General features: G+C 42.0%; 3 protein-coding genes across 6 annotated transcripts; all 3 read left to right on the top strand.

Moving 5' to 3' along the window:
* Positions 1 to 597: 597 nt before the first annotated feature.
* On the top strand, positions 598 to 8064 carry LOC124480986 (natural resistance-associated macrophage protein 2-like). Of its 3 annotated transcripts, none has more exons than XR_006957604.1 (18): positions 598 to 836; positions 1226 to 1303; positions 1613 to 1761; positions 1913 to 2035; positions 2142 to 2261; positions 2588 to 2694; positions 2796 to 2866; positions 2981 to 3048; positions 3253 to 3408; positions 3753 to 3911; positions 4053 to 4139; positions 4283 to 4402; positions 4569 to 4718; positions 4882 to 4955; positions 5054 to 5207; positions 5377 to 6274; positions 6892 to 6926; positions 7427 to 8064. XR_006957604.1 is itself a non-coding variant. In XM_047040702.1 (16 exons), the coding sequence occupies exons 1-16, from the start codon at positions 803 to 805 to the stop codon at positions 5482 to 5484; spliced, it is 1758 nt and encodes a 585-aa protein (XP_046896658.1). In that variant the 5' UTR covers positions 598 to 802; the 3' UTR covers positions 5485 to 6492. The 3 variants fall into 3 exon arrangements, 1 of the variants encoding a protein (XP_046896658.1); XR_006957603.1 differs by having other exon boundaries at positions 5377 to 6303; XM_047040702.1 differs by lacking the exons at positions 6892 to 6926; positions 7427 to 8064 and having other exon boundaries at positions 5377 to 6492.
* Positions 8065 to 8405: 341 nt separating this feature from the next.
* Positions 8406 to 16492, top strand: ctdsp2 (CTD (carboxy-terminal domain, RNA polymerase II, polypeptide A) small phosphatase 2). The gene is made up of 7 exons (XM_047040813.1): positions 8406 to 9051; positions 11322 to 11473; positions 12715 to 12816; positions 12982 to 13038; positions 13841 to 13933; positions 14294 to 14479; positions 14690 to 16492. The coding sequence occupies exons 1-7, from the start codon at positions 8991 to 8993 to the stop codon at positions 14813 to 14815; spliced, it is 777 nt and encodes a 258-aa protein (XP_046896769.1). The 5' UTR covers positions 8406 to 8990; the 3' UTR covers positions 14816 to 16492.
* A 288-nt stretch (positions 16493 to 16780) lies between these two features.
* On the top strand, positions 16781 to 19689 carry LOC124481044 (probable Bax inhibitor 1). 2 transcript variants are annotated; one of them, XM_047040807.1, is made up of 10 exons: positions 16781 to 16888; positions 17753 to 17855; positions 17942 to 18050; positions 18164 to 18284; positions 18391 to 18439; positions 18583 to 18680; positions 18912 to 18991; positions 19138 to 19238; positions 19410 to 19485; positions 19601 to 19689. In XM_047040807.1, exons 2-10 carry the CDS (start codon positions 17800 to 17802, stop codon positions 19622 to 19624), a joined length of 714 nt encoding a protein of 237 aa, XP_046896763.1. In that variant the 5' UTR covers positions 16781 to 16888; positions 17753 to 17799; the 3' UTR covers positions 19625 to 19689. The 2 variants fall into 2 exon arrangements, with proteins under 2 accessions (XP_046896763.1, XP_046896762.1); XM_047040806.1 differs by having other exon boundaries at positions 16782 to 16859.
* The last annotated feature ends 344 nt before the right edge of the window (positions 19690 to 20033 follow it).

Below are 20033 nucleotides of genomic sequence, written 5' to 3'. Positions count from 1 at the left end.
TGTTTCATATTTGAATACATTCGGAGAAATATTCGATAAAACATTGAATACATTCATCCTTTAAAAAAATCACAACAGGGTGGAGTCCGTTGTAAAACGTTGACAATTTGTCGCCACCTAGAGACCTCGTCTTTATACGCCTTCCTTTAAAATCCTGTCCTAATACATTTGATATTGTTGGCTGATGTGTATTTCGAATCGATTTCTTCTTTGTATTAACTCCGAACTAATTCTTTGGCCGCGGAATTCTTTGATGTTCACTATAGTGACATTCCTACATTAAAACTGTCAATTGGCTACTTGTTACCCTGCGGCTAGATGGCGCTCAAAAGCACCTTTTGAAGCCACTTTATTCTTGAAGGCTGACTTAGGTGACACCTGTATGCATAAATCTCATTCTTAAAGTTCATATACTTCATGTACCTTATTGCGTCCATCTAAACTTCACCAGACAGGTGTACGGAATTGACCCACTTAATCATTCTACAATTACTGAAACTACCAGTTTAAAACCTCTTAAACCTTCATATTAAACACAAGGAATACGACTTTGCCACCTCCCCTTACCTGTAGGAAAGTCCTCCCCTTCATAGGCTTCAAATGAAGGTTAGCTATTTCGTTCGTGATATCTGAACTGAAGAGGCGAAGAGTGAACTCCTTCATGAAAGAAATGCATAGTCTAGTTAGCTGAATGAATTGTGTCTCCAACACTTCTTGTAGCCTCCAAACATTTTCGATTCCGCAGCTGGAGTTTATTTTGGGATAAAAAGATATTCCTTAGGAGATTACCAAGCGCGTCGGTATGCCTTCCAAGATATTCTCCTTTTTCCTTCGAGGTAAGAGGATGCTATGGTTCGCAGTGAAAAATCCTTCAATAAAGCAACGTGTTTGGTTACATCAGTTATGGTTTTACTATAATTTATTGCAGGTTTTTGATCATTTTTGGCTTCATGTTCAAGTATCGCTGCCCACTAGAGTGTCGCCAATTATGTCATGATCTACATTATATGCAAATGTGGCGTTGAATATCGAAGCGAGCCTTTAATTAACATAATTATTAACTTTTTTCAGACTCACTTGATAGCCCCCTAGATAGTAATATTTTTCTCAAGGGACCAAGTAACCCATAACATAATAATTGTTGTTTATGCCAAGTCTCTGTGTATGGATTAGTTATGTTTACACTTAGCTACCATTCCAGTAATTATCAAACTTGTGTTTTCAGACAGTACCCCACTCTCTGAGGACATCCACATCTCGTCTTTACCACCCAGTATGACCACAGACCAGGATCCAGGGGGAGGTATGAAGCTTAACTAAACTTGACCTGTTTTCTGTACAAGTGCAGGCTGACTAAATTCCATTCAAGACTGTGAAAGTTGGATTACAAAATTCCTCTGTTAGTAATCTGCCACCAAAACAAATATGTCAACTGGTTCATACTTGGCAGTATACGTACGTAAACAAATAACTTTCTCGATAACAGGAGAGCCGTAAAAGTTGCATAAATCACACGGTGGTTCTGCTATGTCAGCGTGTCCCTGATTGACTTGAGAGTTGTGTGTTCAGAAGTTGTTGCGGTTCCTTGGTTCCATTGTGCATCATGTTTCAGGTGACACGTCCCAGGGGACGTCAGTGGTACAGACCACATGCACTCGGCGAGGAACTCCTTCCCCCTCTGTGTTCCCAGAGGGTCACAATGACACTGTGTCTAGTACCTATTTTGATCAGAAGGTCACCATTCCAGAGGAAACCAGTCAGGTATGGATCTGAACGCTATCCTCTGACTTCAAACGCATTTACAATGATAGATCGCTTTGTTCCATATAAATGTACTATGTTTTATTTACTAGATTCAACATTCTGTGGCATGTTGAGTCCCTGCTAATAATCCCACACCTCAATATTTCAGATGAGTTTCAGTTTCCGTAAGCTGTGGGCCTACACTGGGCCTGGGTTTTTAATGAGCATTGCCTACCTTGACCCAGGGAACATAGAGTCTGACCTGCAGTCTGGGGCCAAGGCTGGCTTCAAGGTACTGAAAGGAATGTTCCGTACAATACAGTCCATTCTTGTTATTGTATAGTACTACTTCATGAGTGGATGATTAACAGATGAAGGGCCTGTTGTCTTTCTATTAGCTGTTGTGGGTCCTACTGGGAGCCACTCTCATTGGTCTACTGCTCCAGAGGTTGGCTGCTCGACTGGGCGTGGTCACAGGGATGCACCTGGCGGAAGTCTGTCACTGCCAGTACCGCACAGTGAGCTCTCTCTCCCTCTCTCTCTCTCTCTCTCTCTCTCTCTCTCTCTCTCTCTCTCTCTCTCTCTCTCTCTCTCTCTCTCTCTCTCTCTCTCTCTCTCTCTCTCTCTCTCTCTCTCTCTCTCTCTCTCTCTCTCTCTCTCTCTCTCTCTCTCACTCATGATCTCACTCACTATCTGAGCAGCATTACCTACGCACCTGTTATAACGTGGGTTTGCAGTTATCTAGTCATATTTAGCTACACCTTAGACCTTTACACCTTTACACCTTTACATATGACAACGCAAACCAGAAAATGGACTGGTAACTTCCATGTCTTCCTCCCAGGTTCCCCGTATTATCCTATGGTTAATGGTGGAGCTGGCTATCATTGGTTCAGACATGCAGGAAGTCATTGGATGTGCTATTGCATTTAACCTCCTCTCCTCTGGCAGGTAACATCATTGTATACCACCCACCACAGCATGCAACACTTACGACACATGCCAAACCTAGGACAATACCTCACTGTGTGTGTACGTGTGTGTGTGTGCAGGATCCCACTGTGGGGAGGTGTTCTCATCACCATCATTGACACGTTTGTCTTTCTCTTCTTAGACAAGTATGGTAGGTCACTGTGGCCATATGCAGGTCTTCCTTAACTATAATGTCATGGCATGCTGAAGACCAGTGAGAAGTTACTGCTTTATATCTGTAAGTGATGTTATGATCTTGGTTTAGGTCTGAGGAAGCTTGAAGCCTTCTTTGGGCTTCTCATCACCATCATGGCCATCACGTTTGGATATGAGGTAAACCATGAACTGAATAACCTTTTCTCCCAAAACAGTAGGTCATGCTTCACTTTATGAGAAAGTTGAGGAAACAATTACTTTTACAATGATATAAAACAAGATTGTTCCTGTTTCTCACTGCCAAGTGTTGTAACACCGGATATATCTGTGAGTGTGTATGTGTGAGAGTGTAGGCTCTGCTGACCTGTTCATCCCCTCCAGTATGTGACGGTGGCTCCAGACCAGGGTCAGCTGCTGAGGGGGATGTTTGTCCCCTACTGTGAGGGCTGTGGAGCAGCCCAGCTCCAGCAGGCTGTGGGCATCGTGGGGGCAGTCATCATGCCACACAACATCTACCTGCACTCGGCCCTCGTCAAGGTACACTGTAGGGGGGGTGGACTGAAAGGTAGATAGGCCAGACAGATGGTCAAATTCATAGATGTTTTTGAGGCAGAGACCGATTTGAAGGTTTAGTGGATAGATAGGACATTTGTTCCAGACTCTCAAATATCTATTTCTTAATTTAGCTTGAAAATATTGTCAGTGCTGTGGCAGAGTAGAGTGAAACAACATTTATTTAGCTGTGTACAGTACCCAAGGGTGGTACTATTAATATGAGATTTGTGGAGTTCCACACAGTGTGGAATGGTTGAATTGACCATGAGGTCTTCCGCTCTGCGGAGCCTGAATCAATAACAGTTTTATAAATGTGTCTGTCACAGTCTCGACAGATTGACCGGTCTAGCAAGAAGGAGGTCAAGGAGGCCAACAAATACTTCTTTATTGAGTCGTCCATTGCACTCTTCATCTCTTTTCTCATCAATGTTTTCGTGGTGGCTGTGTTCGCCGAGGCGTTCTATGGACGCACAAATATTGAAGTGGTTTGTATTATGCTTTACCAAGGTTGTTCAATTGGTTACTAATGTCTCATTTTGTATATATCATATATTCAAGTGTATTGTCATATGTACAGGATCCTTAACATTTGGATCCTTTTTTTTACATGTTATTGTGCCCTATAGTATAATGAATGCAATGCTACAGGCAGTCCCCATGTTGACCTCTTCCCACTAGACAACAGCACACTACAGGTGGACATCTACAAAGGGGTGAGCTCCTGATCCTGAACACAGAGGGAATGCTACTATTCAGGTCCTCTGGTTGTGTCCTCTCTCCCCTGCATGACTGCATTGTGTCCTGTGCTTGTGTCCTCTCCCTGAATGGGCCCTGTCGTCCTGGTTACTCCGGTTAGGGTGTGGTGCTTGGCTGCTTCTTCGGCCCGGCTGCCCTCTACATCTGGGCTGTGGGGATCCTGGCTGCAGGCCAGAGCTCCACCATGACAGGAACCTACTCTGGACAGTTTGTCATGGAGGTCAGTGTGTAGACACAGGAAGTCAGCTGAGAGACAGGGTCACGCTCCAGTACTCACCCAGTCTGGTGCTCTCAGAACGTTTCGCCCATTCGATCCGTTTGGCTTACTAAGCAGTTTGTTGCTGAATTGGATATCTGTGAGAGTGTTCCTCCCTTCTCTCTGGCAGGGATTCCTGAACTTGCACTGGTCGCGTTTCACTCGGGTGTTGCTGACCCGTTCCATCGCCATCACTCCCACCCTACTGGTGGCCATCTTCCAGGATGTGCAGCACCTGACGGGCATGAACGACTTCCTCAACGTGCTGCAGAGCATGCAGGTCAGGGGGTCACCCAGGGTCGCTCTGGGGTCGAGTAAGGTTTCAGGACGCTGGGATATCCTTTCCACAAAGTCAGTATTGTTATTGAGCACATGGTTATCCCAAAGAACAAGTTCAGTTGATACTTTTTGTCTTTTCTTATTCTCTTCTTTCACTCTTTCAGTTGCCATTTGCCCTGATCCCCATCCTAACTTTCACCAGCCTGGCATCCCTTATGCATGATTTTGCTAATGGATTGTAAGTGTCCTCAGAGAAAGCGCCTATCCAAACTATTGTAGCTGATTAAACAGATTCTCTCTCTTTTGATTACCCCTAACCCTCTTTTCTTTTTTCAGAGTTTGGAAGATAGGAGGAGGAGTCTTGATCTTGTTGGTGTGTGCCATCAACATGTATTTTGTAGTGGTTTATGTAACTAAGCTACAGAGTATCTGGCTCTATGTTCTGGCTGCAATTCTCTCTCTAGCCTATCTGGGATTTGTAGGTTACCTGGTAAGTCACCTACATTCTGGACCATGTTTTACTCCAGGCAAGACTATTTACACGTTAATTTCTCAACCTGTTTACTGCCTAAATGTAGCAGGGAATGGAATGTGTTTGAGAATGGTCTGTAATAATTGCGCATCCTCTTTCTCTTTGTCTATCTCTTGCTTGTTCTTAGGCATGGTTGTGTCTGATAGCTTTGGGGGTGTCATGTCTAGACCTCACCACCAGCAGAAGAAATGACACCACAGTTCTGATCGAGGAGCTGCCTGAGTTTGACTCTTGAACTCAGAAGCTGAAAGTCTGTACAGTAATAAAAAAAAGTTGTGCTTTTATTTTGAACTTGCTATTTCACTTCTCCGCCACAAGGAGGCACTGTTGACTGACAGAGATAACTAATCCCCTGGGGCAGGGAATGTTTGATCAGTGCTAGACCACCAGCCCTGCACAGTAAAATGAACAACAATTATAAGAATTTTTTTATATGATGTCTTGTGAATTCTTTTATAAACATTGTCAAATGTAAGAAAGCAACCACACTTTGTATCATCTGTATTTTGATATAATCCCTATTTGCAGTTCTGTCCATGCTGCAAAGCAGCTATAGTTCCAATGCATATGTTATTGATGTTTTGATTTTGTGTGCTGGCATGCCAGTGGAATTACTGCCTTCACTTGCTGTAAACTGATACTGCTGTTGCTCAAACTTCAGCCCTGAAATGCCAGTGCCATTACTGAGAGAGCGGCCAGACAGGTTTTTCTTTGCATTGTGGCGGGGAACTTTTTTCTGTCATGGAGGCCGACTTATGTAAGAAGGGAGAGTCTTCCCACCTCCCCTCTGTGTTTTTGTTTTTCTCAATGAGCCAATCTCTCCCTGCGTAGGCCTCACAGCCTGTCCTGTAGGCCCCTTTCCTGGAAACATAGCCTAGCAGAGGCCACTCTGGGGCAGGGCTAGGGAGGAGGGATGGGGGATACTTCTTCCAGCAAATCACATGATTCTGAACCTAAAGACCCAGCCCTACATAAAGCTCAGATTGGCCAAGCTCCAGGCAGGGTGCTCATCTGCATGTTTGGAGGTACATTAAATTGCAAAATGCATAGTGCTGTAAGTAAATGTGTTTCTGTGTGTGTGATTGCGTGTGTGTGCACATGAGTGTGTGTATGTGTACTGCGCACATAAGGAATTTACAAAATAAGTAGTCTGATTGTCAATGTTTCAATTTTGTATGCTTAATTGCTTTTACCTGACGATGAAGAATGACATCTGTTAACAAATTAAACTAAATGTATTTTATATGTTTTTTGTTAAATGTCTATTTTTTATTAAAAATGTATTACGTTTTATTGTATCCTGTATGCAGTGTATTTGTTTATTTAAATCTTACTAGTTACCAACCTTTTCTTTTTGAAGAAGTAGAAGGGACAGCCAACTGTTATTTTCAGCTCAGGATGTTTTTGAATAGATGAAGTAGCAGATGACCCATTAAGCACAATAACAATAATAATAATTAAGCTAATGCATTAGCTACCGAAGATAGCCACAGAACAATTATTACAACTTTTTAGTCAAAGTAATTTCATCATTAGTTATAATTCATAAGGTATTATAATAAATGGCCCTGGTCAATGCAAGCTTTTGATTTATGTTAAGCATTATAAAACCAATAAGATTTGTTTATGTTGTCATTTGCAGGTTGCAGTGGCTTACCATAGTGTGTACTTATCCGCGTAAGTTATAATTACAAAACCATTATGGTCATTGAATTGAAAAAGCAGCCATTTAAGGTGATAGTAATACTTACACAGTGACACTATTTAAAGCTGTGTCAGTATGCAAGATGGCTGTTTAAATGTCAGTTACCTAAAATTGTTTATCCTCTGTAGTTCAATTTCTTTATCCTCTTTTTACATTTATCAAGTTCATTTGTAGTCTCTTGTTTTTGTGTTTGTGTCTGAAATGCCTTGCTTTATATTCCTTATGGATTGTCATGAATTTGTCAGCACAGCAATGAGAAAAATATCGAAATAGTGTATGTCCATCTTACTGGCAAGTTCATTTCATAACTTCTCCACTCAGTTAAGAAGTAGAGACTCTGCTCAAATCTATTCTAATTACTGGCATGCTTTTTTCTGTGGTAACTTCTTATTCGATCATATGCACTGGCAGCATATGGTTCTTAATAAATGTGGTTGCCTCGTGTCTCCATTTGCAATTCTCTCGTAAGCAGCCCAGGACCTCAACACCAGACACCCATCTTTGCCCCTCTGACTTTCCATCAGTCTTCTGAAGCTGAGAGGAATCATCTTAGGCAATGTGACCAGCAGACAAGAACCAGACACCACCAGAGAACAACAAGCCTGTACATCAGACTTGAGATCACACAACACTGTCCAAGGTCTCCAGGAGATGTCCATTTTGCATTTATTGCACCTTTGTTGTTGCCTACAAATGCCTGAAAGTAGGACGGTAAACTGCTGTGCAGTCCTTGTTTTCTTCTTGGGTTGTGTGGTTCAGCCCTGACCACAGTCCTGATTGGGATATGTTTTTGGCAGAAGGGTCAGCATGCTTCTCTCTGCTGTAGGGCGTTTCTGATCCCTGAATATGTTCTCTCTTTTGACCCCTGGCCTTTGCGGGCATTAATGTTGAGTGGAGTCACCTTGCAATTGGATGAGAGACACTCTTCTTTACCTTCAGTTTGTGTATGTATCGTTTCATGTACACATGTGCATGTAATATTCACTGCATCAATGAATGAGCTTACCTTATAAAATAACTTTATAATAGCTGATGCAGAGGAGGAAAATGAGTCCCACTGAATAATCTTGCGTCAAATCTTCAGAGAAACAGTGCAACAATATATAATAATAATAATAATTGACAGCAGATAAATGGAAAAACGTAATTAAAAAAATCTGCACAAGCTGAATCGAAATCTGTGTATAATTGTTTTAGCGCTATTGTCTGTGCTTCTACTAGCCTACACCAACCAAAACATATGATTATAATCGAACATTAGCATTGAATATATATTTCTGTGAACATGTCTTGTAGACATGAAGAGATGAATGGGTTCAGTGATTGCTAGTCTAAAGTAATAATTATTCGACTTGTGTCAAAACCAGCGATGGAATGTTTTCAGTGTGGAGCGTGCAGAATAGAGAGGAATGCTTTTGCAACTCCCACTTTCCAAAGGTCCAATCCGAAACGAGTAACGGTTTCAAGGCACCCGAGGAGTCCCGACCGAAGAAAAACAAAGCAGTGGCTAAAAACTACACTTACATTTTTTATCGAATTGTACGTAGAACCGTTTTCGTTTTTGAAATCGTTTTCGATTGATTCTATTTTTGATAATTTTCTCTTCTCGTCTGCGGATCTTCGACGAGGTTGTTTATCTGTAGTAAGGGGATCTTGAAACCGCACCCTTGCCCCATTTCCTCGGTTGTTTTCCTTCTTTCGCCAGGATTCTCCATGTTGTTGGAGCAAAAGTGAGGTCTCTGCAGCGACAGGAAAGGGCTGTTCAGAAATATACAAGCGATAAAGTAAGCCTAGAACAGCAGGGAGATTGCAAATAAGAAAAAATATAAAAGTGCCTTGCCCCTCCCAAATGAGAGAGAAGACGCGAGGAATAAGGAACCATTGTAACTGATTAATTGTAATATCATCCTGATTGTTACATAGCCGGATGACAGTTATCAGGACAGTATTTTAGTCACTTACCAATAGAACCTAATGAAGGCTCCTTATCAGTGTTTGGGGAACGGATTGGATTTTGAGGGCTCGGTGCTTGTCAGATGGAAAGTTCTATTATCACTCAAGTGCAGAAAGAAGACGTTCAATTGTCATCGAAAGCAGGTATGTTGGACTACTAAAATGTGTGTACACTAACAGTTTTTCTTTATTGAGCATTTTACTGCTGGATGTGTTTGTCCGATAATAAAATGCATGAATTTAGACGGCGATGAAAACACGTAAATAGTGCGCTCGTTTGACAGTTGAGCCTCATAGGACACTGCGCGCGACATTTAGAGCGTACGCTCTCGGTTTGTATAAACCTTTCTCAATCCTATTGAGTATGGATCTGGTAAATGTCGTTTGTATGGCATTTCTTGTAATAAAGTGATAAGACTCAATTGCAAATAGTGTATGTGTTTGCTGTTAAGTACACCTGCAGAGCCAAGGGAGGAAAATCGTAAACATACTGAACACACTGAACTATTATAATGTAGGCTATATCAGCTCCTATATGAGCAAGAGGACCTCATTAAATCTGTTGTTTTCACTCTATTCTATTGTAAATATTTGTAAGCTGTTTGTCCTGCCCGTTCCACACAGGTTTTACCATCAGTGCCATTCAACGGAGTTTATGATGCTAAATGTGTAGTACGACATCGTCGTTGTCTATTATATTTACAAGCCGTGTACTATTGTGGTTACATAAGAAGCGATTACTGGTGAGTTTAAATAACCGTGTAATTCAGTGCGTAAAATGTTGTTCATTAAAACCTTTGTTATAACCACATGATAAAAAACACTGATATGTATATGATCAGTTTGAATGTAATCTGTATTAAGGAAACGTTACAGAAAGTAACCTTCTACAGTCACATCTGTCTCCACGGGCAGTGGATCACGTACTGTATGCAAAGGCTTGTTTTTGTTCGCAGGCTGTGAGACAGATCAGCACAGATCAGTGCGCGTGAGCGGTACTGCCCTACTCGATCGCTATTACAACAATATGATATACCATGATGATAGCGTATAGAACATCCACCTTGCATGTTATTGTGTAACCGTGTATGCTTTGCTGTGATAATCAGCCTGAAAAGATTGATACGAATAAGGGCTTTATAATCGTACAAATCCCAGGTGCCTCGGTGTTGACAGTGGAATGCACAAACACACCCCTCTGCACACGCCCTCGGTCTGCCGCCCATTGTAAGCGCGGTTTCTTAGATTGTTCGCATGCGTATACTGGGACTCAATATAGATTTTAAGGATTTTGCAACCTGCTAACCTTATCTTGATTGTGGATATTTTATATGCTGATTAAGATAATCTCTTCAAAACTGGGAAATGTTCAGATGGTTTGCACTGGCAATGTAAAAATAGTTTTTACCATACACACCATGCTGTTAGTTTTCCTGTTTCCAGGAAGTGTACCTATATTCAGATCTGGTGCTGAATGACCCAACCAAGGCCCACTGTCCTTTGTCTCTCATATGGTTGTGTAATAAGATCATGCCTGTGGCCTGCATATGCCATAAAACAAGATGGGAATAAAGGGGAAGTGGAGGTGAAAGGGAAATGGATGTTCTAAGGACTGTATGAACAGAGATTTATCTCCGTAAAAAAAAAATCAATCCACCTGATGGTTTTAGTCAATATCTATGCGGCAACAGAATTCAACGTTACAGTTAGTTAACATCCATGAATGCACATTAGGCAGGCATCCACACATGCTAAACGTGGCTTGTACAGACTGGAATAAAATGCATAACCAAGCCGACTGAAGAATCTCCTGATGTGTTTTTCTGTGTGGCGGAAGCCGGGTGTGGGGCTCCCATCTCAGAGTGACTGATCAAAGGGCGCATGGAGCAGTGAGGTGTGACTGCGCTGGCTGGCTCCAACCAGAGGTCTTGACTGAAATGGTTGGAATGTTTTCCGTCTGTGTTTTTCTGCTGAAGGTACTGCTGCTGCTGAAAAGTGTGGATTTTCCCGCCCTCTGTGATTATATAACATGTAGGCTACCAGTCGTTTCCAGCGGCCTCATTAAAAACAGATTTCATGAACAGCCTGTGCGATCCCTGTATCGGAGAGGGTCACATGCTATAGGGACTCCCTTTTACATGTGTGTAAAGCTAGCCACCAGTGTCTGCCTCAACTTGACTTAAATATTCTTGATACATTCACAGAATTTTACCACCACACCTGTTCTAGGAATCTTCATTGCGGCATGATTTCTCAGTCGGATTAAATATGGATGAGCATCAGTTGAAACCTATTGACTCAACAGCTTTTTCTTTTCGTTCAAAACCTTGGAAGTTAATTATAGATACTTGAAAAAGTAGATGTAGTTTAATTTTCACATGCCTTTTCTCTTTTGTGTCTCACTTGTTTATTAGGCCAGGTGAGCAGGACCTCATTGAAACAGCAGAGAAGCTGTAACGTCTTCAAATCTTTTTTCTGCTGCCTCCGAGCTCAGGATGGCCACAAACCTCCACCACCTTCCCACGATGCTTTGCTCGAGTCACAGGACAATGGGACAGTTGTCAAGGTAACATAATTTATTCTTCTCAGCATCTCAGGAGTATTGTTATTGTGACTCTCAACTCTTGAGAATGTGCGGCTGGCAGGGGTCAAGGGAAAGGTAGAATCTGCTTTTCATCTGCCAGTTGTAGAACAGTGGGGCTGTTATCTGATTTTTTTAAATACCAATGTAGTCACGACAACACACGTTTGACCCCTAAGCATTGCATGTAGATTCTTACAGCCTGTTAGTGCTTACCTTAGACTATGACAGATTGCGACAAAAGTTAGCTTCTAAGCATTGACGTACGTACTTTTATTTTTTATTTTTTTTATGACTGATTGCTTCCTTCATCATGTGTTTTCCTCCTCCGAAATGTTCTCTGTACAGAGGCAGTAACTGCAAACATTGGATAGGGGCCCCTTCTGGAAAAATAAAATAAAAATTTAAGTAAAAAATGCTACATTACCCTCCCATGGTGTGTTTCAACTGCACCACCGAGCAGGCACTGCACCTGCTTATCAAATCTAGAACACTAACCATGACTGTTAGCGGTTAGGGAGGATCTTTGATGTTCAGGTCTGATTCCCCTCGATGATAGGGACAAGACAGCTGAGTGACTGGCAGTGTGCTGAGCTGAGGCGCTCGGAGCCTGGTGAGGTGCAGTGCCTTTACAGGCGGTTTGCCCACTAGACCCTATTGAATGTGTCATGTCTTCTAGTGCTCCAGTCTCTTGACAGCACCATGGAGGAGGCATCTTAATGAGATGTTGTCAAGTGTCTTCCAGACCAGAGTGTACGGAAAGCTGAATTTGTGGGTGGTCTGGTTCTCTGAAATACATTTCAGATGAAAATGTTGGTGCCCATGTGGCTGTCCTGAGTTTTGAACTATACTGCTGTCTCAGCTGTTATGTAATTTAAAAAAAAACATTATTGAAAATAAATGTCTTCTCTCTTCCAGTTTCACTTCCTAGTGGACCCTGCCCATACATGTATAATTATTTGAGGTTAAGCTTCATTTGAGGGCAGATTACAATCGAATAACAATGTTGTGTAGTTGTCTATTGCTTTAGGGAAGTTGGTAGTTTTAGTTAACAAATTCAGAGCATTCATAGTTTAGAAAAACATGCATGGTGACCCATTCATTAGTTTATTCCCCACAGCGACTACAAGAGTGAAATATCCCTTGTGAAAGAGACAGGATGTTTACATCTTTAGGTGCTTAGTGCAGAGTCCTGTGACCGTCTAACCCCGTGTCTTCCTCCACAGCTGTCAGAGGCCAGCCTACTGCCCGAGGTGACAGCCCAAGACCAGGGCAAGATCTGTGTGGTCATAGACCTGGACGAGACTCTGGTGCACAGCTCCTTCAAGGTACCCTTATGTGCCATCCATCCAGAAAGCATTGTTTCGGTATCCATTTTGATGAGAGATGTGTTTCTTTAAGGTCTAGTTGCCTAGGGATTGTGTGTTATGTAACGACATGTGAATATACACCCATGAGTTTACCGACCATCTCTCTTTGTGTATTGTCCCCAGCCTATTAGTAATGCAGATTTTATTGTTCCTGTGGAGATTGAGGGGACCACACACCAGGTAATACACACCAAAATATGAATATGGTTTGAGTGTGCTTATGTGCAGTAAAGGGATTGGTACTGCTGTTATGTAGGCTGGGGTTTATGCACGGAGTGTTCACAGTGTTTGTTGAGCAGAACTGGGATGGGTCTCATGACAGCATCAAGGTTTGCAATGGGCGCCAAGTGCCCCCTACTGGACAAAGTTAAAAGTGAAAGGAGACTGAAGCAAAAAAACAAGGCGATACCTCTTGCTCTGTTGAAATCCACAGATAAGTTATGCAATATTCATAACCGCAAAGCTAGTGAGTCTTTTGAAAAGAAAATTGTATACTCTTACACCGCAGTATTGCAGCATTGTGGAGGGATGAACAAAAACAATACGAAAACATAATCTTCTTCGTCAGCCTCGTGAAATGATTTTGCTGCCGTCTGTGGATTGAATTCTTCTCCATGGGTCCTTGTCTGATTCAAGTAATCCAGGATAGGCTGGTTAACACCGCTTGGCCTGTTCTGGATTACTTGTTTCAGGGACTGGCCACCAGCGTCTAGATGGACAACGTGACAAGCTCATGACAAGTTCTCTTTCTGATTTTTTTCTTCGAGACGTTTTCTTGATAAGATTGTCTGATATTACTGTACTGTTACACTGTACTGTATTACTGTTGTCCAGTTTAGCAGTAGTACAATGTAGTAGTGCCACCAGTAGTTCGGTGGATACCATTGCAACTTTGTGCTAATGTGCCCTATCAGAACAATAGTAAATGACTTATCTTCCTCTCTTAAAGGAAAATGTTGATCATGTAAGATACTGTGTCCAGGTGTACGTGCTAAAGAGGCCATATGTGGACGAGTTCCTCCAGAGAATGGGAGAGCTGTTTGAGTGTGTGCTGTTCACTGCAAGCCTGGCCAAGGTACATTAAGTCAGACCCACAAATGAAACCTCTGATGAGGCTACTAACATTCCACTGAAATATGTTCGTGCTTGTTTTCCTTTCCGCAATAGTAATCCCGCTTCATGCCATAGACACCCTATGTACCAGTCCACTTCACATGCGGTCAGCCACCGTAAATAGATAGCTTTTGTTCAGCTGTTTTAGATGTCCACCGTTATAGCACATTGCAGCACATACGTATATAGCCTGTTGAAGTTATAGTACTTTGGTGACCTTAGTTCAACCTTAACTGCCCAACCCTTTCCACTGCCTCTACCTCTCTTCCCCCTTCCGCCTATCCCATGATTCCTCCCCCCCCCCCCCTGCCCCCCCCATTAGTACGCCGACCCAGTGACGGACCTCTTAGACCAGTGTGGGGTATTCCGTACCCGGTTATTCCGGGAATCCTGTGTCTTCCATCAGGGCTGCTATGTCAAAGACCTGAGCAGGCTGGGAAGAGAGCTCCACAAGACCCTCATCCTGGACAACTCCCCTGCTTCTTATATCTTCCACCCGGAGAATGCTGTGAGTCTCCTGCCACAGATACCAATCGATTTCTCTTTCAGGATTCAATAGGTTGTTTGGTTGTATAAAACCTCAAAGTTAGTTGTGTGTAATAGGATAGGATCGCTTTGCAAAGTTAGCATCCCATTTATTTCATGTTTTTTTTTTCTTTTTGCCACTTCTGGAGTCCATATGAGGCATTTGGTGAGTTGGTGGTTGATGTCTCCCCAGGTCCCTGTGGTGTCGTGGTTTGATGATGTCGAGGATGCTGAGCTGCTCCACCTCCTGCCTGTGTTTGAGGACCTAAGTCAGGCAGAAGACGTGTACGCCAGACTGGACCAGCTACGGGGTCCATAGTCCATCAACTTACCTCCTGCTCCACAGCCTCTGAAACCCTGAACCCTTTACTGCCAGCCGTTTTCTTCCTCATAACTTGCCCAGTATCAGACTGTTGTTGCCTAGTTGTTTCAAGGTAAAACTTACAAGTTCTCTCTCTTCATTTAGTTTAAAAAAAAAAATGTGTTCTATGGTCAAATGCATATCTACAAGTCCCAGGATACTACTATGTGCAAATCTTTCGGAACATGTAATGTGATATGACCATAGGATGCATCCTTGGGATGTTCTAATAGGCTTATTGCTGTCTGGGAGATTTCTGCTCTGCTGCTTTCTGCCTGCCTTGAGTGAGAACAGTCACAGTAGAGACCCACAGTAGTCACTCCAGTAAACATGAGTAATAATGTGGTTATTTTTGCCAAAGCAGAAGCCTGCCAGCCCTGACATGACCTCAGGACAATGTTGTGTTGTTGTGCCTTTATGGAACAAAACAAAAAGAACAGTCTGCTTATTTCTTTTCTCCCAAAGTTAGTGTATTTAAGGATTTTTAATTTGATTTGTCTAACCTGAATCGTTTTTCCCCCACTATGCAATCTACATTTGTAATCATGGAATATAGTGCTACTTGTTACGGGTCCCTTACTGTTCCATACATCATTTAGGCAAGTAGTTGGTATAGGACCGGAGTTGGTTTAGGCAGGTTTTTAGGACCAAACTCTTCAACTTGAATTATTTTACTGTCTCAAATGCAGACACACTGGAGAGCATTGGCAGCTCATTGCAAATTATTATTATTGGCTACATGTGACATTTGTACTTTCAGGCCCATTTGAATTCTGTATTTATTTAACCAAATGCAAAACTTGCACTCGTTGTTTTTTAGACTTTGCCAGAAGTAACAACTGTGCCTTTCCAATTCTGACAGAGAAATTGGGTTCTTCTTTATATAGAAATGCTCATTCTCTGCCATGCTGAATGTGGTTGAATACTGTAAAGAAAAACTTAGGGTGTAGCACTCGTGATTCAAATGTGTGTAGTTATCCCGTTGTCATTTGGATAGTACAGTTTATACAATACAAAAGTTTGTCATTAAAGACTATTATTTGTATTATGAAGTGTAAAACCCTCCCAGCCAGGTGCCATTGTGCTATTTAAACCAAGTAATCTACCCCACAGATTTTGTTTGTGTGCCTTCTGCCTATTCCAGAGTTGGTTTTTGGACCAAACACAGTGCCAAAACCTTGAGCTGGTACCAATGATGTAAACTGACAATTGCAGTTGAGTGGTGTCCATTAAAGCAATAATCTTATCCATGATACTGTATGTTAAGATTAGGACATGAAATCATGACACCACCCACTTGTTTGTTGTCTGTTTAATACAAAATACAATTCTGAAGGCTTGAATGGTTACATAGTATGGTACAATCAAGTTTGGTTTTTGATGTCTTGTAATTTGTTTTACACTATGTATTACCACTAAAGATGTCAATGAACGCTGTGAGAAACCAAAGCTATCAGGTTAAATAATATTTCTGTTAATTTGATTAACTCGTTCATGACAGTGTTCCTTTTGGTTTTGTCTTATGAAAGTCCACTAACATTGTTCAATGTGAGAGGGTATTTCTTGTTTAAGTGTTTATCAGAACAGATGTAATTGCATATGAACAGATTTTGCCTAAATAAAAGCTTATATTTTCCGGTCTGTCAATGTTTGTGTGTTTTCAAAAACACATTTTCTGAAATACCAACACATTTCAGAATTTTGGTTGGATTCTAAAGAGTCACAACGAGTCAACCATTTAAAGTGTTGCAGTTCTGCAGGTCTTAACTAATTACAACATATAAGATAATGTTATGATGGGATAGCCTATAATGATTATGAAATTAACAACATACATCCATAGATTAACCCCGATAACTTCACAAAGCTATGTTTGACGTCATGGCCGAAGAGAATTGTTGCGATGACATCAGCACGTCAATCCCAGAATGACACGTAATGTTTGCAAACAAAAAAGTCAAGCAGGAAGAGAACGCAACGCGAAATCGGAAAGTGTTTTCTGGTGAGACGACACACAAAAACATTGGCTGAGTAAGTTTACTAGAATGGTGGATATCTGTTTTGCATCACGCAATGACGCTGGATCGTATTTAGCGAAGCGAAATACCGAAACGTCGTCTATTAGTTGTTTTAAGCAGTTAGCTAGCTAGGCGTTTTAGACTGTCAGCGTTAGTTAGTCCAATTAGCTAAACAAGCTAGCTACCTAGCAACTGTCTAGCTAACTTAGCTAGTCTTATGTGTTAGCCAGCTACTACGGCTGCAGCTAACGCTACTGACATTATAAGTTTTTTGCTAGTTTAGCAAGGCTCACTGACAACACAATGAGTTGTACGATTAGTACAATGCAGTAGTAAATTATTTAGCTAAACAGTTAGCCTTTGCTAGTGTAGTGGCATGGTACAGTAACTTGAAACAGTTGTAAATGTAGGAAGCAAATGGCACTGGTTAATTAATTCAGCTGAGCTAGGTTGGCTACATGCTGTTTTGCTTAAATCATGGCAATTAACGAGCCAGTTAGTGTCAACTAGTAGTACACGCTTAACTTCGTAATCCAGTACGTTCCAACGTACTAAACTATGCACAGCTGTTATGACGATTAGATTCCTTGGTCAGACAACAAGCTAGCTTTCTATTTCAGTTTGGAAGCCTGTTGCAGTCACGCAATGAGTCGACGACACGCCCAGTAGTATCTCCTTATGAAAATCCCCTACGCAGTTGCCTCTCTACCAGTAATCATTGATTTCCATAAAAGGAGATACTGAATATAGTCTCATCAGACAACTACTACAACAACCTGTGACTAAACCAACTGCTTAGGGAACAGAAAGCTTGGGCTATTCATGATTCTGGAGAATGTCACGACGATATAACAATCTACATTCTTCTTGTTATCAGATTCCATCCAACCAAGTTCTGTGAAGAGCTCCTCAACCTGCGTCAGCATGAATGTGTTTGACCGCAGCATCAACCTGGATGCCCTCCTCAAGTTCTCCCAGATGTGAGTGTGCTGTGGGTCATTTGCAGTATTGCCTTGTGGGACTTGCCTCCATGGTTGTGCTCATGAACTCTGTGTTGTGTGTCCAGCTCCCACTCGACCCAGGTGCATCTGAAGAATGTCTACTCCAGCCTGGCGATGTGCATGTTCATGGCGGCAGCTGGATCCTATGTCCACGTTGTCACCCGCTTGTTTCAGGTTAGCGCAGTAGTCCAACAACACCACAGCATGGGACCGCGTGGGACATGGTACTTGGACTTGGTAGTGAGCCGAACTGGATTGAGTAAGGAGATCTTCCCTCTGTTTCTCAGGGGGGGATTGTGTCTCTCCTGGGCTCTCTGGGGATGATGTTCTGGTTGGCCATGACACCTCACAGCTCTGAGACGGAGAAGAAGAGGCTGGCCATCCTGGCAGGGTTTGCCTTCCTCACAGGTGAGATCGTTTCACCATTGCTAGCGTGTAACAGATTGGGACATAGATGACACAGGCTAGGACTAGGCCTAATCACTAATGGACCTCCCCTCCCCCTCCCAACCAGGCGTTGGCCTTGGACCTGCCATGGACTTTGTCATCGCTATCAACCCAAGGTAAAGTGCTGTGTTATGTCAAGTCTCGAACATGGAATTGTCCAGGAGCACTCACCACTGTCTGTGCAGAAACATGGTGGAAAGGAAGAACACCTATTGGGGAAAAAGACTTCCCTGAAAAGATTGTCTGGGTGTCTCTGCAGCATCATTGTGACCGCCTTCCTGGGAACCTCCATCATCTTCCTGTGCTTCACCCTGAGTGCCCTGTATGCCAAACGCAGGAGCTACCTCTTCCTGGGAGGTAGACAACCAAGCTCCCTGGACCACTCAGTCTCTTAGATTAGACAGCCTTCAGATGTCCACACAGCACCAATACATCAATGTACAATACATCAGTGATCATGTGACTGATGGCTCCTATGTGACAGTGTGGGATTGATATTCTTTAGTGTACGCTGTCAGTTTCGGATGATTTCAATCGGATATTCCCAAACATTTGTTCCTTAACTTCTTTTTGGATTGTTCCCCTAAGGTACACTGATGTCAGGGCTGTCCATCATGTTCCTGCTGTCTGTGGTCAACATGTTTTTCGGATCCGTCATGCTGTTTAAGGTACACTAGATCAGAAACATTGGTGTCATTCTGTGAGTTCAAACACTGAAGGTGCAAAATGCAAAGCAGCAGACATTAAACATACTAATACTGTACAATTTTTTCTGGTGTCGAATGTCTTTGTGACTCTGGTTCTCTGTTCTCAGGCACACATGTACCTTGGGCTGGTCATCATGTGTGGGTTCGTTCTGTTTGACACTCAGCTCATCATTGAGAAAGCTGAAAACGGAGACAAGGATTATATCTGGTGAGGCTGGAGAGAGAGGTGTAGTTAGTCAACTTAGTCAACACCAGTTAGTACATCATATTTACTGCAACATGTAATCCTGTATACTGCAAAAAAACAAACAAACAAAAAAACATTTGAGCATTATAAAAAAAAAACACAAAGTTAATGTTTCTCTGTCTCCTCTGTTAGGCACTGTGTTGACCTGTTCCTGGACTTTGTGACCATCTTCAGAAAGCTCATGGTTATTCTGGCCATGAACGAGAAGGTAATGATTTCTTTTCGGGTTAGTGTTTAGCCTTTCACATTACTTTGTGGAAGTAAGACAAAGGTTTGTATTAAGATTTTGTTCTGATGTAACATTTGTCCTTGTCCACATCCAGGACAAGAAAAAGGAAAAGAAGTAGATGAAAGAAATCCCTAGGAAGTTCAACATTAAAAAGTTGGTGACAACATGGCACAATATCTGCAACACTGTCTCTTTTTGCTTCATTTGGCCTTGCTACTTTAATGATTAACTTTCTACTTAAAAAGGAATTTGAACACGCAAAACGTTTCAAATGTGGACTTATAGTCTTGTGTGCCAAACGGCCCTGATTGGACACGAGTTCTTACTAATTCAGCAGTTAGGATGCTTGGCCTGTAGAGGGTGCTGGTGTTCTAAAAAGACACTAAGTTGAGGAGCAACACATACTTTCTTTTTTTTTGTGCCACTTAATAAATAAATATTTTTTTTTAGGGTTCTATTAGAATTATTTAGATTAATCATTATTTTATTTATATTGATTATATTCTGATTTTTGTATTACATCTTTA

Source organism: Hypomesus transpacificus, chromosome 18 (assembly GCF_021917145.1).
Source record: "Hypomesus transpacificus isolate Combined female chromosome 18, fHypTra1, whole genome shotgun sequence".
NCBI lineage: Eukaryota > Metazoa > Chordata > Actinopteri > Osmeriformes > Osmeridae > Hypomesus > Hypomesus transpacificus.
Note: the sequence above shows the minus strand (reverse complement) of the source record. Positions and strands in the feature narration are given on the sequence as shown.

Excerpts from the sequence above, each read along its gene's own strand:
- LOC124480986 (XM_047040702.1), top strand. The coding sequence starts at position 803 with ATGCCTTCCAAGATATTCTCCTTTTTCCTTCGAG. Across the intron at positions 837-1,225 it reads ATTCTCCTTTTTCCTTCGAG|ACAGTACCCCACTCTCTGAG; the intron begins GTAAGAGGATGC and ends TTGTGTTTTCAG. Across the intron at positions 4,403-4,568 it reads CTGGACAGTTTGTCATGGAG|GGATTCCTGAACTTGCACTG; the intron begins GTCAGTGTGTAG and ends TCTCTCTGGCAG.
- ctdsp2 (XM_047040813.1), top strand. The coding sequence starts at position 8,991 with ATGGAAAGTTCTATTATCACTCAAGTGCAGAAAGAAGACGTTCAATTG. Across the intron at positions 12,817-12,981 it reads TGGTGCACAGCTCCTTCAAG|CCTATTAGTAATGCAGATTT; the intron begins GTACCCTTATGT and ends TATTGTCCCCAG. Across the intron at positions 13,934-14,293 it reads TCACTGCAAGCCTGGCCAAG|TACGCCGACCCAGTGACGGA; the intron begins GTACATTAAGTC and ends CCCCCCCATTAG.
- LOC124481044 (XM_047040806.1), top strand. The coding sequence starts at position 16,796 with ATGTTTGCAAACAAAAAAGTCAAGCAGGAAGAGAACGCAACGCGAAAT. Across the intron at positions 17,856-17,941 it reads CTCCTCAAGTTCTCCCAGAT|CTCCCACTCGACCCAGGTGC; the intron begins GTGAGTGTGCTG and ends TTGTGTGTCCAG. Across the intron at positions 18,051-18,163 it reads TTGTCACCCGCTTGTTTCAG|GGGGGGATTGTGTCTCTCCT; the intron begins GTTAGCGCAGTA and ends TCTGTTTCTCAG.